At 40.1% G+C, this 17714-nt stretch overlaps 1 protein-coding gene across 4 annotated transcripts in view; it reads left to right on the forward strand.

The window, feature by feature from the left end:
• The window catches only part of ZNF335 (zinc finger protein 335), a 357780-nt gene that overhangs the window by 70600 nt on the left and 269466 nt on the right, over positions 1 to 17714 (forward strand). For all 4 annotated transcript variants that reach the window (XM_085619363.1, XM_085619366.1, XM_085619364.1 and 1 more), the window contains 2 exons: positions 2304 to 2559; positions 9538 to 9715. In XM_085619363.1, coding sequence (XP_085475489.1) covers positions 2304 to 2559; positions 9538 to 9715 — 434 coding nt within the window. The remainder of the gene's footprint in view (positions 1 to 2303; positions 2560 to 9537; positions 9716 to 17714) is intronic.

A 17714-nucleotide genomic window follows, 5' to 3' on the forward strand; every position in this document is an offset into this window, starting at 1 on the left:
ACATCAAACACGAGAGGACTGCACTCTATTGTCCCAAGGCAAACGGATTGGCAGAAAGAACCAATCGCATGATTAAGGATCATATCCAATTGGCGATATGTAATGGGTTCAATGTCAATGACTCCCTCAGAGACTGTTTGTGGGCCTACCACACGGCACCCAACTGTGTAAGCGGCATCTCCCCGTTTGTGGCCCTAAGAGGGAGAGAGCCGGGCACAAAACTGAACCCTCTCTGGCTAGATGGGGGCAAAACAATGGCCTATGACAGGAAGGAGTGTCATCTCAAAGTTCAGCAGCACCAATCCAAATACAAGGAGTGGTATGACAGGAAGCATGGAGTGAAAGGCTTTAATCTTTCTGTTAACGACCCTGTGGTGGTGAAGAGGCCCACCCGTGTTCAAGCGGGGCAGAGCAAATGTTTTCCTCCACAAAATGTTAAGAGCTTGGGGAAAAATGTGGTGCTGTTGGAGGATGGACAAACCTGGAGTGGGGACAGACTGGCCACGTAAATCTTCTTCCTGCCTTTAAGTTTGTGTTTGATATATGGGTAGGGAGATGTGTTGTAATTAACCGCTGTTTACCTCCTCTTGGTACCTTCTGTCCACCCCTTCCCTTCCTCTCCTGTTAGTCTGCCCGGGAGCTTACCTTAGAACGTTGACAGTACCTTGTTGATTTGGAGAGCCGTGGCTTGGAATAAAGATTCTTCACATGTTACTGAGCGTATTAGTTTACTTACAATAAGACCCTATTAGATTCATCTGTGGACTTCATGGACAGCTTCGACTTCACCAATGTTAAAAAGTCACATGTCACAGTAAGGAACTTTTTTGCCAAAGGCTTCCCACTCAGTATATTGGAGTCATTCTCTTATTCGGGAATACTATTTGACTCGGCTCTTAGCTCGGCACCTTTATAGAAACAGAAAAGATTAACTTTTGAGAGGTCCATTAATTGTGTATTTGACTTTGCAAGGAGATTAGGCCATAAGTCCATTAATGCTATGTTAAGAATATATAATGCCAAGCATATCTCAATAATGTCTCATGGGTGTGATGTTTGGGGTTATGTTGCTGTACCATTGATACAGACTGTGAAAAATAACTTTTTAAGAAGATCGCCAGGTCTTCCACAAAGTGTTGACTCAGTCATGCTGCATGAACTATTTGGAATGTCTTATATTTCTGACAGGTTACAGCATCCCCCATTGTTGTTATGGCTCAATGTGTTGCTTAAACCTTAGGTCACGTTGAATCGGCTATTTTTGGTGGATTCTCTTGGCCTTGACCACGTCATCTCTGTACTTCAGGAGAGAAACCTAGAGCAGAGCCTTAAGCGCTTAGGTCATTCTGGATCTTGTTTTGCCCCAGTTCCATCACCAAAGCAGACATATAATGGACATAAAAAGCTTTCTACCTCAGTAAATAATCTCAAGGAGAGATGGAAGCTATGACTAAACCTTTGGTTTGACAATTTGTAATGGATAAAAAACACCCAGTCTATAGATTGATATCTCTGCTTTGCAACATCTAATCACCATCTCTTCCTTTTGACACGCTTTACAGTGAACCTTGCCCATCATCTGTTGACAATCCCAAGGGGCTAGGTTAAGCATTTTGACTCCGCTCCCTGTCCATGTAATAACATTTAAAAACACGCCACCCTACATTTTCTCATGTTTTGTCCTATGTATAGCACTTTAAGAAGTACATGGTTTTGTCTCCTGTTAAAGAAAATTTAAATTGAACCAAGTTAAACCACCACTTTTATATCTTACATTTTTCTTTATTGTGCACATTTTTACCATGTTGGTTGTTTTCTTTCTGGGGCAGTAACAGCCAGGAGTTTATTGGATTCTGATTGAATTGTATGTTGATTTGATGTGTATTTTTCTTAATTGTATCACTTATGGTTGATTGTTTTTAATGAATAAAGATTAATTAAGATTGCTTGATTATCAATTTAATTTTTGAGGATGAACTACCCTCAGTTGCACATCTCTCTCCTTAAATTATAGCATGATTCTTGGTATTATAAGCTTGGCCTTGCTTTAGCTTAACTATGGCTTTATAAGGGATTTCGGATAGTCCTACTTCATGGTTGTTGAAATCCTGAGGGCAGAAACCATATCTGAAAATGTATGTAGTTGTGTAAGGAATGCTATGTGATTGTACACATTAAGAGGGATCGAATTCTAGTTAGTCTTCAATACTGCTAACATTGAGTGACCTCTATCTGCCCAGTTATTAAGCAGAACTAGACATGTAGGTTAACATCTTTGTTCTGTGCTTTTTCCATTGCGTAAGTGACTGAGGGTGAGCCTTTCATAACTTCACAGACCAGTCAGAGCTCTGGGGATTGCAGCTTGATGGGACCAGAAAAAGAAGCCATGCCAAAAGTTGATAATCACGTAGGTGAGCTCAGCATCAGCCAATCCGATTCAGAGAACAAAGATCCCATCTCCAAAACAATATCTGAAGACTTAGATGTACTTCCTAGGAGACGAGGCCGTCCATCAAGACATTTCTTGAACAAAAAATACAGAAAATACAGGGGACGAAGGTGAGTGGGTGAAAGTTGGTGACCAAATGCCTTTAAGATTCTGAATAATTGGATGATAATGGGAGACAACCTGAGAGGGTATGGAGTTATGCATAATGGAAAAAGAGAGCAAGAGAGATAGATGAATGTGACGTGGGTTATGCCTATCTAGTTCATTAGTTTTTCTAGTATATATTTAGAATCAATTTTTGACACCAGGTAGACACGTTATCTGGTAGTCAAGTAAATCCTCATAATTGTTACTGTTAAGTAGTAAATGTTTGTATATCTTGAATCCAGCAACCTTATAGAGATGTCTGTAAGGTCCCAATGTATTAGGCGTATGCTTACATTTCATATAGCTGTTTTCTTACACCTTCATAGCAGTAACTAAGCAGAATAGTTTTTGGTGGGCTAAAGAGAGCTACACACATTTGTGGTCTCAAATGAGCTAACTGTAATGCTAGTGAGCTAAAGAGAGTTTGTAAATTCCTTGATATTACCAGTGCATAGAGTATAATCTCTTGCCATACCCAGATAATGCATGTACTGCTTGAAGTCTAGGGATTAAAACATTTAGTAGGAATTGTGAAGGTAAGACTGAACCTAATCAGACAAGATGTATCATGTTTAGTGCATAAGGGTCTGAAGTTGAGAAGGCGTAAAGTTCACAATGCCTCAGTTGCATTTCTGCAACCAGGATGATGCTTCTAAAGTTGGACAATGAAGTCTCCAATCTGACATAGGACAAAAAGAAAGATAAGCCAATTAGGCCAATCAGGTGTTGAGATTGCTTTGTAAGGGAGATAATAATCTGACACCATAGTGGATATTAAGAAAGAGCTTCTTAAAGCTAGAGACCAAGGCCAGGTCTGCACACAATACCTACTATATGCACCAAAGGTAACCAATCTAAATGGTTTGCATCCTTCCTCTAAAACAGTAGCCTCTTTGATCATATGAGCCGCAGGGATCCATCCTAGAAGCAGATCCTCTGCAATGCATGCCTTGTTCCCTGGATACACACCCAGCTATGAGCTTGGTTTCATTTTCCCCTGACTCTTGAACTCTGCACGGCTATCACTGGTGACTTATTTTGTTGCCCTCCGAGTGAGCGCATCCTTCACACCATCTTTCAGCCACCAAAGGCTCCTGCTGTAAATCCTCGCATTCCTGATTTTGTAGAGGGTTATGCTGGTTTTAACACTTGTTATTTACTAACCTAACCTTTGCCAAGGGATTTGCACCGGGATTACAAGACAAATATTTTGCACAACCTACAGAAACATCAGTACCTTGCCATTAGACTTACCTTATGTTTAAAGCATTTCAATCAAATTTCCCCAGCATGAAAGACTTTGCACTGGCTTCCATCTAAAACAAAAGTTGAATTTAATACACCATGCTTGATCCCCATCACGCGCTTTGCATTGACATTGATAAGCACTGAATTTTTTAGCTGCTGTGTGGAATTTGAAACACTTTAAACTTAACAATATTAAAAACAAAAAATAATGAAAACCATGCATTATCTAGATTTCCCTTTTTAAAATAGCCATTTAAGAAATTGAAAAAGCAGGTTGAAAAAATGGGGAATTCCAATCTCTTCCCACCCCGATACCACAGGTAGATATCCAGGCCCTTCAGAGGGATCTCAACACCTTTATCTGGGGCAAGGGTCGTCCGCAATTCTCAAACAAATTACTTATGCTTCCTCGGGACTTTGGAGGGCTGGCCTGCCCTAATTTTCTTGAATATTACTGGTCATGTCACTTTCGCTATATATCTGAATGGGTTGTTTGCAAAAGCGAGAAACACTGGTTTCACATGGATTACGCGGTCTCCTGTAGGCCCCTTTGGGATCTTGCTTGGCTCCCTCGAAAAGCGCGCCCCCCGCAGTGCCTACCTTGCCACCCCTATGAAAACTGTACTTGACATTTGGGACAAACTTGCGGTTCCCAGAGGTCTTACGTCTTTACCATCCCCCAACACTTCCGTAGCATGCAATCCGCTATTCCCTCTGGTTTTGCAGCCTCACGCCATACCCGCACGGTCAGAAGGCGAATGTCGCATAATACGGGACCTCTTTGTGGGAAACACGCTCAAAACCTTTGAACAGTGTAAAAAAAAAAATCTTTTCGCCTTCCAAACTCCTCACGATTACAATATTATCAAATTCAACACTGGCTGATCAATTCCACCTACATGCAAGGGGCTACCAGACCGCTAATTCCCTTTGAAACTCCGGTCCGAGCTTTTGAGGGTTCCAAGGGCTTAATCTCCTGTGCATACAGTGCTCTACAACACTCACACCAGATTCAGACCCATACATACCAGAAACAATGGAGGAATGACGCCTGAGAGTAGGTGACACTAGAAAGCTGGGAACAGCCCTGGCACGGCATTACAAAAATCTGCAAAAGCATACCCCAACGCGAATCAGCTTATAAATTGATAACTCAATGGTAATATACCCCTGCGCACCTCCACAAGATGAGCCCAAACCTCCCCGTACCTGCTGGTGATGCCAAGCCGCAAAAGGCGACTTTACTCATATTTGGTAGAACTGCCCTAGTCTGACAATATTCTGGAAGGAGGTCTTCAGCCACATAAAAGACACACTGGGTTTCCCCATACCCAGCTCTCCCATGGTAACCCTACTTGACATTAGGCCAACCCGACTGGTCGCCATGACCCACTCTGACTGGCGACTCATAGTGCAGATGCTGGGGGCAGCAAGACAATCTATAGCCCTTTACTTGAAAATTCCGCTCTCCCGCCCATCTCGATATGGTTCCTGCGCCTCTGGCATGTCATGGTCCTGGAACTATTAACTGTCTGTCGCAATCACACGGACACTAAATTCTCCCACAGTTGTCAGCCACTTATTCCTCACTTCACCCGACTGGAGAACTCTTGCTATGCCTCCCTAGACTGCAAGCCCTGCAATTATTTGATGACTTTCTCCTGCCACACACTAGGGAAGCTCTTCAATCTGACTTCCCGGCGAAGGGACCCAACGGAAATTCTCACTCTCCCTAAACTTCCTATCTGACTCTGTAGACAAAATACAATAATCACATCCAATTACGTTGTTTCAAAGTTTAGAGCTAAATGGCAAATGGATTCAGGATAGCTCAAAATATTCAATATAACATTCCGACATGAAGCAATGCAACATCCAAAACTTAATTCATCGTATATTTATTTACAAAAAACCATAGATTATATAAGATTTGACACATGGTTGCTCCAAAAGGAACGTGCATAGAACAAGAGTGATAAGAAGTGAGTGTGTAGAAAAGTAGATTTGAAGGACAGAAGAACAATTATTAAAAAACTTTTACAAAGTGCACGGTTATAATTCACCGTTTGAAATGTCCTGGTCACATTCAGAAATATCATCAATGAGTTTACGTATTTCATGCACAGAATTTAATTCAATTTGTAGCACGTTTGAGGGATTGCGTGTACCAGACTTAACAACAAGAGAGATGTCGACGTTTCGACCCGTCTTGGGGTACAGAGGTGTTTTGAGACCTTGACCATGCGGGTCTTCTTCAGGACAACAAGGGGGATAAGAGCAACCTGGCGTGGTCCTTGACTCGACTCTGTATCTAATGTATATCATAGATAACGTATCCCGGTCAATCAATTACCATGTGTACAGTCCTGTCAGGTATATTTACACAGGCTGTCGCGCTGCAGTCGTAGCATCAATCAATCCTGCAGTGTTTCGGGCCTTCTATTTAAAGGATGGGAACGGAATTCATTTGTGCATCTCGTTTCCAGCCGAATGGCGCGCTGCGTTCAACTAAGTCCGTGCTTCCCGTGGCGTCTTAACCGAGAGAGGACTGCAGCGCGACAGCCTGTGTAAATATACCTGACAGGACTGTACACATGGTAATTGATTGACCGGGATACGTTATCTATGATATACATTAGATACAGAGTCGAGTCAAGGACCACGCCAGGTTGCTCTTATCCCCCTTGTTGTCCTGAAGAAGACCTGCATGGTCAAGGTCTCAAAACACCTCTGTACCCCAAGACGGGTCGAAACGTCGACATCTCTCTTGTTGTTAAGCCTGGTACACGCAATCCCTCAAACGTGGTACAAATTGAATTAAATTCTGTGCATGAAATACGTAAACTCATTGATGATATTTCTGAATGTGACCAGGACATTTCAAACGGTGAATTATAACCGTGCACTTTGTAAAAGTTTTTTAATAATTGTTCTTCTGTCCTTCAAATCTACTTTTCTACACACTCACTTCTTATCACTCTTGTTCTATGCACGTTCCTTTTGGAGCAACCATGTGTCAAATCTTATATAATCTATGGTTTTTTGTAAATAAATATACGATGAATTAAGATTTGGATGTTGCATCGCTTCATGTCGGAATGTTATATTGAATATTTTGAGCTATCCTGAATCCATTTGCCATTTAGCTCTAAACTTTGAAACAACGTAATTGGATGTGATTATTGTATTTTGGTAATAATTGAGTTAGGACCATTGTTTTTTGTATTGCTTCTACTCCCAGGTCCCTGACTTTAAGGGTAACCCCATTTTTGTGATGACTCTGTAGACGGCATTATAGACTCACTCCTCCCCAGACCTCCACCATCCACCTCCTGTTCCTATTCCCCCTGATTGTTTGCTTAACTCAAAAGGCTCTCTCTACCTGGTCATCACCCAACAAACGTCGTCCATTCGCTATGCACGTCAGGGCTGCTTGCATGAAGGGAAGGCTGAACTCCCTATAGGAATACGCTCCATGTGTGTTGACATTTCAGTCCTGCTTATGTTATAGCTACTGTATGTTACCTGGTTTTTGACTTGGCGATACTTCCTGACACTTTACTCTCCCTTCTAGCCCAATTGGCTTTGTAAATTCTGCACTATGCTTTGATACTTATTCTGTATCTTATCCTGCTGGTGATGACCTTTGTTCTCCTTATAAAATCTTGATGAACAGATTTAAAAAAGAAAAAATGGGTGATTGTAAGTCAGACAGGCAGTATGCTCTAGGTTCCTTCAATGCAGACAGTGTCACTTTACCTTAGTTTCTTTTTAGCTATTTATTTATTTGTTTATTTATTTATCAAGCATGAAATGCGTATTTCAACATGCTATGCTTACAAAGCAGCAGTACAGTGATAAAGAAAGTCGTATACAGTTTGGGTGGTAACAGATTGTTGTATTTTAGATGTATGTAATTGTTTAAATGGAAACCAAAATACTGACTGAAAAACAATGAATAATTTACAGACTAAAGAATTCGTGTATATGTATACTTATCTGTATATTTACTTTAGACAGTAATGCAAAGGCATAGGTTTGCAAGACTTAGTTGGTAAGCATTACTTGTCACCACTTTCATGCCACTGTTTGTGAGTCTTTTTGCAATTTTGAAAGTGGGAAGAAAGGAGGTGGAGTGCAATTCACCTGGGACCTGGTTACTGAGGTATGGTCCGAGTAACTTGAATGAGTGCAATAGTGAGGCAGTGGCTTGGAGAAGTTTGGGAGAAACAAGGTGGTTTAGGGTTAATCAAGCAAAGGTTGCAATAAGGCACATGCATTTTTAGCATTGAAGACAGATAGCTGGGGAATAGATCATTTATAAATCTGAAAACGGCAGTGTGTGTGAGACCTGTTTTGTGCAGTTAACCAGATGATTTGATTAAGATGGTAAGTGGTATCCCTGTGTTTAGAAAATTGTGATATTTGCTCAACAATAGGACGAGTATGGAGGAGGTCATTCTTTTGGCAAGCTCTCCTCCGGACTTCCACCACAAGTTGGAGGGTTTTCAATGAACTACTGCGCCACTAAATATTTCTCAAATAATTTTTTTCAGGCATTTGTGGCCAACTTCTGATCAACACTACAAAGGTGTCTGCTTATTGGCATATTTGCATTCGATAGATGGGCATTGTAGTGGGTGGGTGTATTGTAATTTTTGAAGGTTGTGTATTTTGTGTGTGTATTTGAAAAGTGAGACTTTAAGGCATTCGTTTTCTTCATTTGTCACATAAGTGTCTTGTTTCAGTCTAGATTCCTGGCCTTCATTCAATGAATGAATTCTGGGTGGAAAAACTTGATAACATTGATTTGGACTAGTAGCAGAAATATGATGCATTTGGAGGTTAGGGTGTTACAGATCCTTTCATTGACAACAGCTACACTGTCTCTGTTCCTGTAGCTGCTGCAGGAACTAAAACAGACCACAGATCACAATCCAGGCAATGGCAGTGATTGGCAGGCCTTGAGGCAGAGTCCGGAGAATAGATACTCGATCTGCATGCAGTAGTCTATATGCGACGAGAACTAATATTGTCAATATCACATCCCTAAAGTGACATGTCTGTATTACAAAAAATGTGCATGTTTCCCATTTGTCATTTCATTTATTTCTAGCTGTGAAAGCTCCAAAATGTTTGTCTTTGTAGCCTGGCCACTTTTTATTTCACATGTTTCTTTCTGTCAAAGTACTAGTCTTAAAATACTTGACGAAACAGATGTCAGTACATAGCAATGGTTAGTTACAGAATAGTAGAACTATTTTGTCTGGAGGTTAGATGCTGGTGAATGTGAATAGAAGAAGTGGAATACAGACTTTGTTCTGATTATGAGTGAATTGATGGTGATGTCAAGTAATTGCTCAAAAGTGGGGTGGAGGAACTGATATTGGGGATGAATCCAAGGAATTGGTGGGCACCTTAATGGATTTGGTGGGTATATGATAAACCTGATTGGAGAGGAATGCATCCAAAGATTGTAGAGAAGATCCACTGGAAGGAAGGAGGCAGTTGTTTGTGCATAATACGGAGAAAGGTGAAGATCAGGATGATAATTAACTCATTGACTGGGCCAGTGAATGATGGTAAATAAGTATAAGTGAAGGCCAAAATCTTTTTTAGAAAGAGGACTGTGAAATAATTTACTAATTTATAAAGAGGTAAGAGAATGACCTTGCATTTTATCACTTTGTCAGATATTACTACAAATCCAACAAACCTCTACTGAGACCCTTCCTCTGTCGAATTTGTGGTTCTCGCTTCCTGACACACGAAGATTTCAACTTCCATGTTCGCTCACATGAGGGCTCCGATCCACAACTCTTCAAGTGTCTTCAGTGCAACTACCATTGCCGACGCTGGTCTTCTCTGAAGGTGATAGATCAGAAATCCACACCTTTTATCTACTCATTGTTATTAGTAAATAAAATGAATAGGATCAGAGATTTAGTGACACAGGTAATCACAGAAGCACAATCTTCTGTGCTCAATACTATCAAACTAATCTGTAATTCTTACAGTTCTTTCATGTTCTTGTCCTATTGCTTACACTCAGCACTTTGGAAGCAACTCCCTAATTGCAAGTTATTGTTGTTATTGATAATTGCAACTTTTCTAGAGCATACTCTTTATAGGTCTCGCCTGAGCCAGCGCATGCGCTGCTCTGGCGAAACATTTAGGAGTGGAGTTTTCAAAGTCTGACCACAGCTTTGTGTGGCATACAGTGTGCAGTTACGCGCACAGGCACGAGCAGAGGCGCCATCTGGCTTTCCTCTCGCTTCAGTGCCCCTCCCCCACCACAGAGCGCGTCTCGCAGCTTGTTTGTAGTTGTAACATTCAGCGCGTTTTTACACGCGCATTCCTTGTTTGCTTTTGTTGTCAATGGGAAGTTTTACAAAGCTACTGATGTTCGCTTTTCACGGACTCTACGGACCCCAGCATACCAATTTTCCTGCACTGATAAAAACCTTTCACACCTTGGGCAAAATTGTTCATCATGGTCAAGGAATGGAGCATTCTGTGGAAGTTTAGCTGGGGAAGATTCGAAACACTCCTACCAAAGCATTGCCCATTCCTTACAGCTACCGAGTCCGTTTGGTTCAAAGGCGGATAAAAATGAAAAAGCGAAGCGTTCAAATTCACTGTTAATTAAATTACTTTACTGCCACCTGCTGGACAAAAGTAAAATTATAGAAACTTATTTCAATTCACGGCGCATGTATTCATTGCATCTTATTTATTATTTTAACTTGACAATGATACGTTGGTAAAAAAAAATAGGAAACCTAAGAATTAAATAACTTGAAATAAATGACTCCTGTTAATCTACACACTTTCTTCATCATATCCCTTATCGAGATATTACATTTTCATATTGCATGCAAATTGGGCACAAGCTGTCATTACCCAAAGCTGACCACTTACATATGAAAGAGGCAGTTGTTAAGGTCCCCAATCTAAACTTTATGTAAAGCGATTTGGCTGTGGGAGGTTGTATCAGGTCCATATAGTCTTCAAAATTATAGTCCAATTCAACTGACCCAAAGTGCATGCCAAATTTCTCTGGTCGTTAAGGCAATACCAAAACCTTTCCTTAACGAAACCGTGTGCTCCCGCCGAAAAAATGTCCACATCGGAGCAATAGTTTGACAGGCCAAGGTCTACAAGTGACTGCCATAGCTCAACCACAGTATTTTACTCGCATTTCACCTCCCTATCACATCACGCAGACTCTCCCTGTAGGACACCAAGTCTTTACTAGTTCACACCCAAACCCAGTACAGGATTGGCCTCAACCTCACGTGGTCAGCAATGGATTTCATGGACAAATCAAATCTGAAAGGGAGCAGAGGAATATTGTGGTATTTACATAGTCTTTATACTGGATTCTTCATAACAAGTAATCAAGGCAGAACAAACACTGTCCTTCTGAAAGCGTTTTCGGCTTTCTCAAAGCTAGATACTTCACAATGCCCCCATAAATCTAATCCATAAATGGCTCTGCTTACTGTTTGAGCGCTATACATCGATAACAGGTGATATAGGCTGGTATAATGTTTGCCTAAGGGATATAAAGACAGGCCATGATCTGTTTTTTAGTAAAACTGTACTTTTCTGTATTTGCTTAGAACACGAGTGAGTGAGATATCGTGACCCCAGGATAGTCAAGCTCCCTCACTGTTTAAGTTACTCCCACCTATCATTTTTTTACCTTTAGATTTCTTGTGTGGGTTTAATGCCATAAGCTTAATCTTTTGGACATTAACCACTAACCCATAGGTGGATCTTAAGGCAAGTCTCTCAAGTAGAATCTCAAGCCCTTCTCAGTCTTTGATATTAGCAGGGTGCCATCCACCAAAAAGAGGGGGATTTAAAAAAAAAAACAATTTTGCAGCCAGGAAAGAAGCATCATTCGCACAGTTTAAACAAGCATTGACCTAGCCAATAGGTCTCGCCTTTGGGACCTTATAAGTGTTTAGTTATCCAGCACAATATCCTTGGTGCAACAACATCAAGTGTGCATGGCTAAACACTTATAAGGTCCCAAAGGCGAGACCTATTGGCTATGCCAATGCTTGTTTAACTTGGCACTGCACCATCTGCAATGGGGTAAGGTGGAGAAAGATGAGTGGATTTTGCATACTTGTGTTTAACACTGACAAACAACCTCTGAAGCCATGCATCTGGACTCCTGGGCTGGGTCCGTTCCTCATTCTAATGGTCTCTTCAGCTAATTCGGATCTCTAAAAGCAAGCCCACCCCACTCCATGCAGTAAACTCTTTCTGATGGTAAATATCCTATACATTTCCTATCCCTTTGTTATTCAGTGTCCTTTCTTTGTGTCTTATTTCTGCTTATCGCAAGGTTTGTATGGCACGTGCACAGCTCCTTTTAAAGAAACGGTTTAACAGATAGTGTTAATTTTTGAATTTTTTTCTAGAATTTTTTGTCCGTGCTTCCAGGGTGTCACTCCTCTGATGTGAGTGCCTCGAATAAATCCTGATGTAGCAAACCCTAAGTTTAGGGTGTGTCCCCTGGGCACTGGTTAAATAAATGAATGCTTTTCATTGTTGAATCAAATAAACAACTGCTTGTGATTTTTCAATAAAGTTACATTGTTGTCAATTGGTTTGAACGTTCGTTTATTTCATCACGACGTTTTTTTTAAAGCGAAGATGCGGTGATTAACAAGTTTCTACGTGTCTCATATATCCCAATGCATTTCGGCTTTAGAAGTATAGCCTTCGTCAGGGGTTTGTCTAAAACAAAACGAACAAAATAAACAAGTTGTATCCCTTATGCAGTATGTTTAACAAACAAAGAAACAATTTAATTACTTTTTCATGGTCCGGTTGAATTTGTAAAATACATAACATAAGTTTGTGGCTCTTCCTGTTCGTAGTGAATCTAGCGTGCTCCGGTGTTTGAGATTATGTGAGTCTGTTCCGGTGCCTCATGTTTGTGAATTATGCGAGTACCCTTGTGTTCGTTGGTAGATGTTCGTGAAACAGATACAATTATGTGTGTGCTGATTAATGCGCCCGGTTCACTGAATATTTCGTGATCAGTACTTACTAGTGAGTCTGCGTAGTGCGGTTCAAGTGAGATCCGTAAGCGTGTGTCGGTAGCCAAACACTCTCCTTCGGTATCCGTGGCTGAATTGAAGATTCCATGTGGATTCTGTGGGCGTGTAGTTAAATGTGCTTGGGGTGTAAAAGTCGAAATGGGACTGTAAGAGTGACGGCAGGTAATGTGGATTAACTGAAGTGGAGGTTTCTGGATCTAGTAGTGCGTGTGTTTTAATGTAATCTGATAAACACCTAGATTTCATGCAACAAACTATAGACTAATGAACACATGGTGCTAGATACATGCAGGTTGTTGATAGTAATTAAGAATACTGCAAATTAATATTTCCCAAGATAATGTCGAGTGGGCAATCTAAATCAGAGATAACATGTAAATTCCATACGATCATTCATCCCATGTGGTTTCATGGAATTTAGTAGACGTATCCAATAATTTTCTCGTTTTAACGATGTTTTATGGTTGTCTCTTGTTTCGGTTTTGTTAACCGTTTCTAGAACCATGAATTTAAGTTGGCTTATGTTGTGGCCACTTTCTTGGAAATGGTTAGCTACAGTAGATTTCGCATTGTTTGTTCTGATGTTGCTTTTGTGTTCGTTCAAGCGAGTTTTTATTTTTCTTTCTGTTTGTCCTACATAAATCTTCCCGCATGGGCATTTTAAGGCATATATGGTGTTTGTAGTATCACAAGTGGCTGTTACCTTCAGTTTGATGTTGTATCCTCTCATTGGGTGAGTTATTTGTGGTCCTGGTATAATGTTGTTGCAATTGTTGCAATTTCTGCATGCGATGGTACCTTTGTATTGAACAGGTTGATTTGGTTGAGTGGGGTTCTTTATTATTTCTCCCAAATTTTTTGCTCTGGTGTATGCGAATATTGGTTCATTTTCAAAAATTTGGTGAAAATCTGGTTCTAGTCGAAGTATAGGCCAGTGCTTTTTGATGGTATCCTTGAATCTTTTACTCATTGTTGAGTATTTTGACACCACGGTCATGCGATCTTGTTGAGTCCTGGTTCTTGGTAATAATGCCATCTTTCTACTGATTTTGTTGTTTCTCTCCTCTGCTTGGTGAAGGATATTTTGAGGATATCCTCTACTTTTGAATCGCTGTAGCATTTCTTTGGTACGTGTTGTTATGTTGTCTGATTCTGATACAATTCGTTTGACTCTAAGGATTTGTGTGAATGGTAGATGGTTTTTTAGAGCATTGAGATGGAAACTATTGTATGCCAAAGTGTTATTTTTGTCGGTGATTTTTCTGTAGAGATCTGTTTGAAAACCTTTGTCTGTTTGTATGATCGTCACATCCAAGAAGTTTATTTTATGATGTTGAATTTCAAAGGTGAATTGTAATCTTTGATCGATGGTATTAAGTTGTTCCAATAAATTGGTGAGAGTTGTTGTTGATCCTTGCCATAAGATGAAAATATCATCTATGAAACGTACAAACATTTTCAAATGATTATGCCACTCTGGATCGGTTAATATGTGTGTCTGTTCAAAATTGCCCATGCAGATATTGGCGTATGTTGGGGCAGTACAATTGCCCATAGATGTGCCCGTCTTTTGTAGGTACCAGTCAGATTTCCATTTGAAGTAGCTATGTTGAAGTGTGAATATTAGAAGTTCCATGAGAAAGATTTGCAGATCTAGGTTGTAATCGCTTTGTAACAATGCTTGTTCTGTTGCTTCTATGCCGAGTTGATGGGGTATTGAGGTGTAGAGAGATTTTACGTCTACTGTGCACATGACCATTGGTGTTGTTATATCTTTGGTGCTTTGATGAAATTTAATCAAGAAGTCTGTAGTGTCTTTGATGTACGTTGGTAATTTAATGACACTATCTTGTAGATGTCTGTCAAGGTATTTCCCCACTGGTTCGTGGATGCTGTTTTTAGTAGATACGATTGGTCGAAATGGTGGGTGAGTCGGGTGTTTGTGTATTTTGGGCACCATGTAGATGGTGGGACTTTTAGGATGCGTTTGAATCAGGTATTTTTTGACTTTTTCATTGATGGTGCCTCTTTGAATTGCTTTATCCACTATTTGAATGAGTGTTTCTTTGATTAGGTTAGTGGGATTGGTATCCAGTTTCATATAAGTTTCAGTGTCTGATAAATGTAGTTCCACTTGTTCTTCGTAATATTTGGTGTTGAGTATTACCAGTGCTCCGCCTTTGTCTGCTTTCTGGCAGGTGATGTTAGTTCTGTTATCCAGTGTCTTTAAGGCTCCCCATTCTTTCTGAGTGAGATTTCTGTGTCTTTGTTGTTTCTGAAAATTGAATTTCTGTAGGTCTTGTTTCACCAGAGCTTCAAACGTGTCGAGGGTTTTGTGGCTGATGGGAGCCAGGTAAGTGCTTTTCGGTCTCAATCCTTTCAAGGGATCATCATAAGTGATTTCTCTGGGTTCTACTATATTAGAAAAGTAATGTCTTAATCGTAGTTTCCTCATTAGCTTAAAGAAGCTGATCTCTATTTCCAATTGATTGGTATTTGTCGTAGGAATGAATGAGGTTCCTTTTTGTAGTACTTTATGTTCAATTTTTGTTAGTTGGTAATCTGAGATGTTAATGATTAAGTCATTTTCATGCCTCCTTTCTTCTGTTTGTTGCATTTGGAGGTTGTCTGGCGTGTTTGTGGTGGTCCACTTGTTTTTTCTTTTACCCCTCCTGGGTCTTCCTCGCCGTTGGTGCCTATCCCTAAAAAAGGGACCGATGAAGATGTTTCTGGGTGTGACGTTGTAGGAATGTTAGATTCTGTGGATTTGCTGGTGGTGTTTATGGGTTCTCCTTCTGATGAGGATGTGTCTGTATTGATGTTGTATGGTTTATTCTGTATTCTTTTGGCGTATACGTCCGCCCAGGTGTAAACCTCTCCCAGTTTATAATCAACTGTATCTCTTCGATATTTACGAATTTTTCTTTCATTGATTTCTTGTGTATGTCTTGATAATTGATCATTAATGTCTTCTAGTATCTTATTCCAATCCTCTGGGGTGGAGTTTGTTTCTAATTCAGTTTTTACCATTTCTATTTCTTTGGTCAATTCTTCCAATATGTTGGAAAGCTCTTCTATTATTAATAGGATGAGATCCAATGAACATTTGTTCAGTATCGCGAACCAGCGGTCCTTGAATGGTTGATTGTTCTTGCATAGAGATGGTTTTAGTGAAATTCTGAGTCCTCTTGGGATCCTTTGGGCTTTGTGATATTTTATCATGGTACTAGCATGTAATCTCTGGTTGATTAAATTTCATCAAAGCTGGTTCGCGATACTGAACAAATGTTCATTGGATCTCATCCTATTAATAATAGAAGAGCTTTCCAACATATTGGAAGAATTGACCAAAGAAATAGAAATGGTAAAAACTGAATTAGAAACAAACTCCACCCCAGAGGATTGGAATAAGATACTAGAAGACATTAATGATCAATTATCAAGACATACACAAGAAATCAATGAAAGAAAAATTCGTAAATATCGAAGAGATACAGTTGATTATAAACTGGGAGAGGTTTACACCTAGGCGGACGTATACGCCAAAAGAAGACAGAATAAACCATACAACATCAATACAGACACATCCTCATCAGAAGGAGAACCCATAAACACCACCAGCAAATCCACAGAATCTAACATTCCTACAACGTCACACCCAGAAACATCTTCATCGGTCCCTTTTTTAGGGATAGGCACCAACGGCGAGGAAGACCCAGGAGGGGTAAAAGAAAAAACAAGTGGACCACCACAAACACGCCAGACAACCTCCAAATCCAACAAACAGAAGAAAGGAGGCATGAAAATGACTTAATCATTAACATCTCAGATTACCAACTAACAAAAATTGAACATAAAGTACTACAAAAAGGAACCTCATTCGTTCCTACGACAAATACCAATCAATTGGAAATAGAGATCAGCTTCTTTAAGCTAATGAGGAAACTACGATTAAGACATTACTTTTCTAATATAGTAGAACCCAGAGAAATCACTTATGATGATCCCTTGAAAGGATTGAGACCGAAAAGCACTTACCTGGCTCCCATCAGCCACAAAACCCTCGACACGTTTGAAGCTCTGGTGAAACAAGAACTACAGAAATTCAATTTTCAGAAACAACAAAGACACAGAAATCTCACTCAGAAAGAATGGGGAGCCTTAAAGACACTGGCTAACAGAACTAACATCACCTGCCAGAAAGCAGACAAAGGCGGAGCACTGGTAATACTCAACACCAAATATTACGAAGAACAAGTGGAACTACATTTATCAGACACTGAAACTTATATGAAACTGGATACCAATCCCACTAACCTAATCAAAGAAACACTCATTCAAATAGTGGATAAAGCAATTCAAAGAGGCACCATCAATGAAAAAGTCAAAAAATACCTGATTCAAACGCATCCTAAAAGTCCCACCATCTACATGGTGCCCAAAATACACCAACACCCGACTCACCCACCATTTCGACCAATCGTATCTACTAAAAACAGCATCCACGAACCAGTGGGGAAATACCTTGACAGACATCTACAAGATAGTGTCATTAAATTACCAACGTACATCAAAGACACTACAGACTTCTTGATTAAATGTCATCAAAGCACCAAAGATATAACAACACCAATGATCATGTGCACAGTAGACGTAAAATCTCTCTACACCTCAATACCCCATCAACTCGGCATAGAAGCAACAGAACAAGCATTGTTACAAAGCGATTACAACCTAGATCTGCAAATCTTTCTCATGGAACTTCTAATATTCACACTTCAACATAG

This window comes from Triturus cristatus, chromosome 7, assembly GCF_964204655.1.
Source record: "Triturus cristatus chromosome 7, aTriCri1.1, whole genome shotgun sequence".
Classification (NCBI taxonomy): domain Eukaryota; kingdom Metazoa; phylum Chordata; class Amphibia; order Caudata; family Salamandridae; genus Triturus; species Triturus cristatus.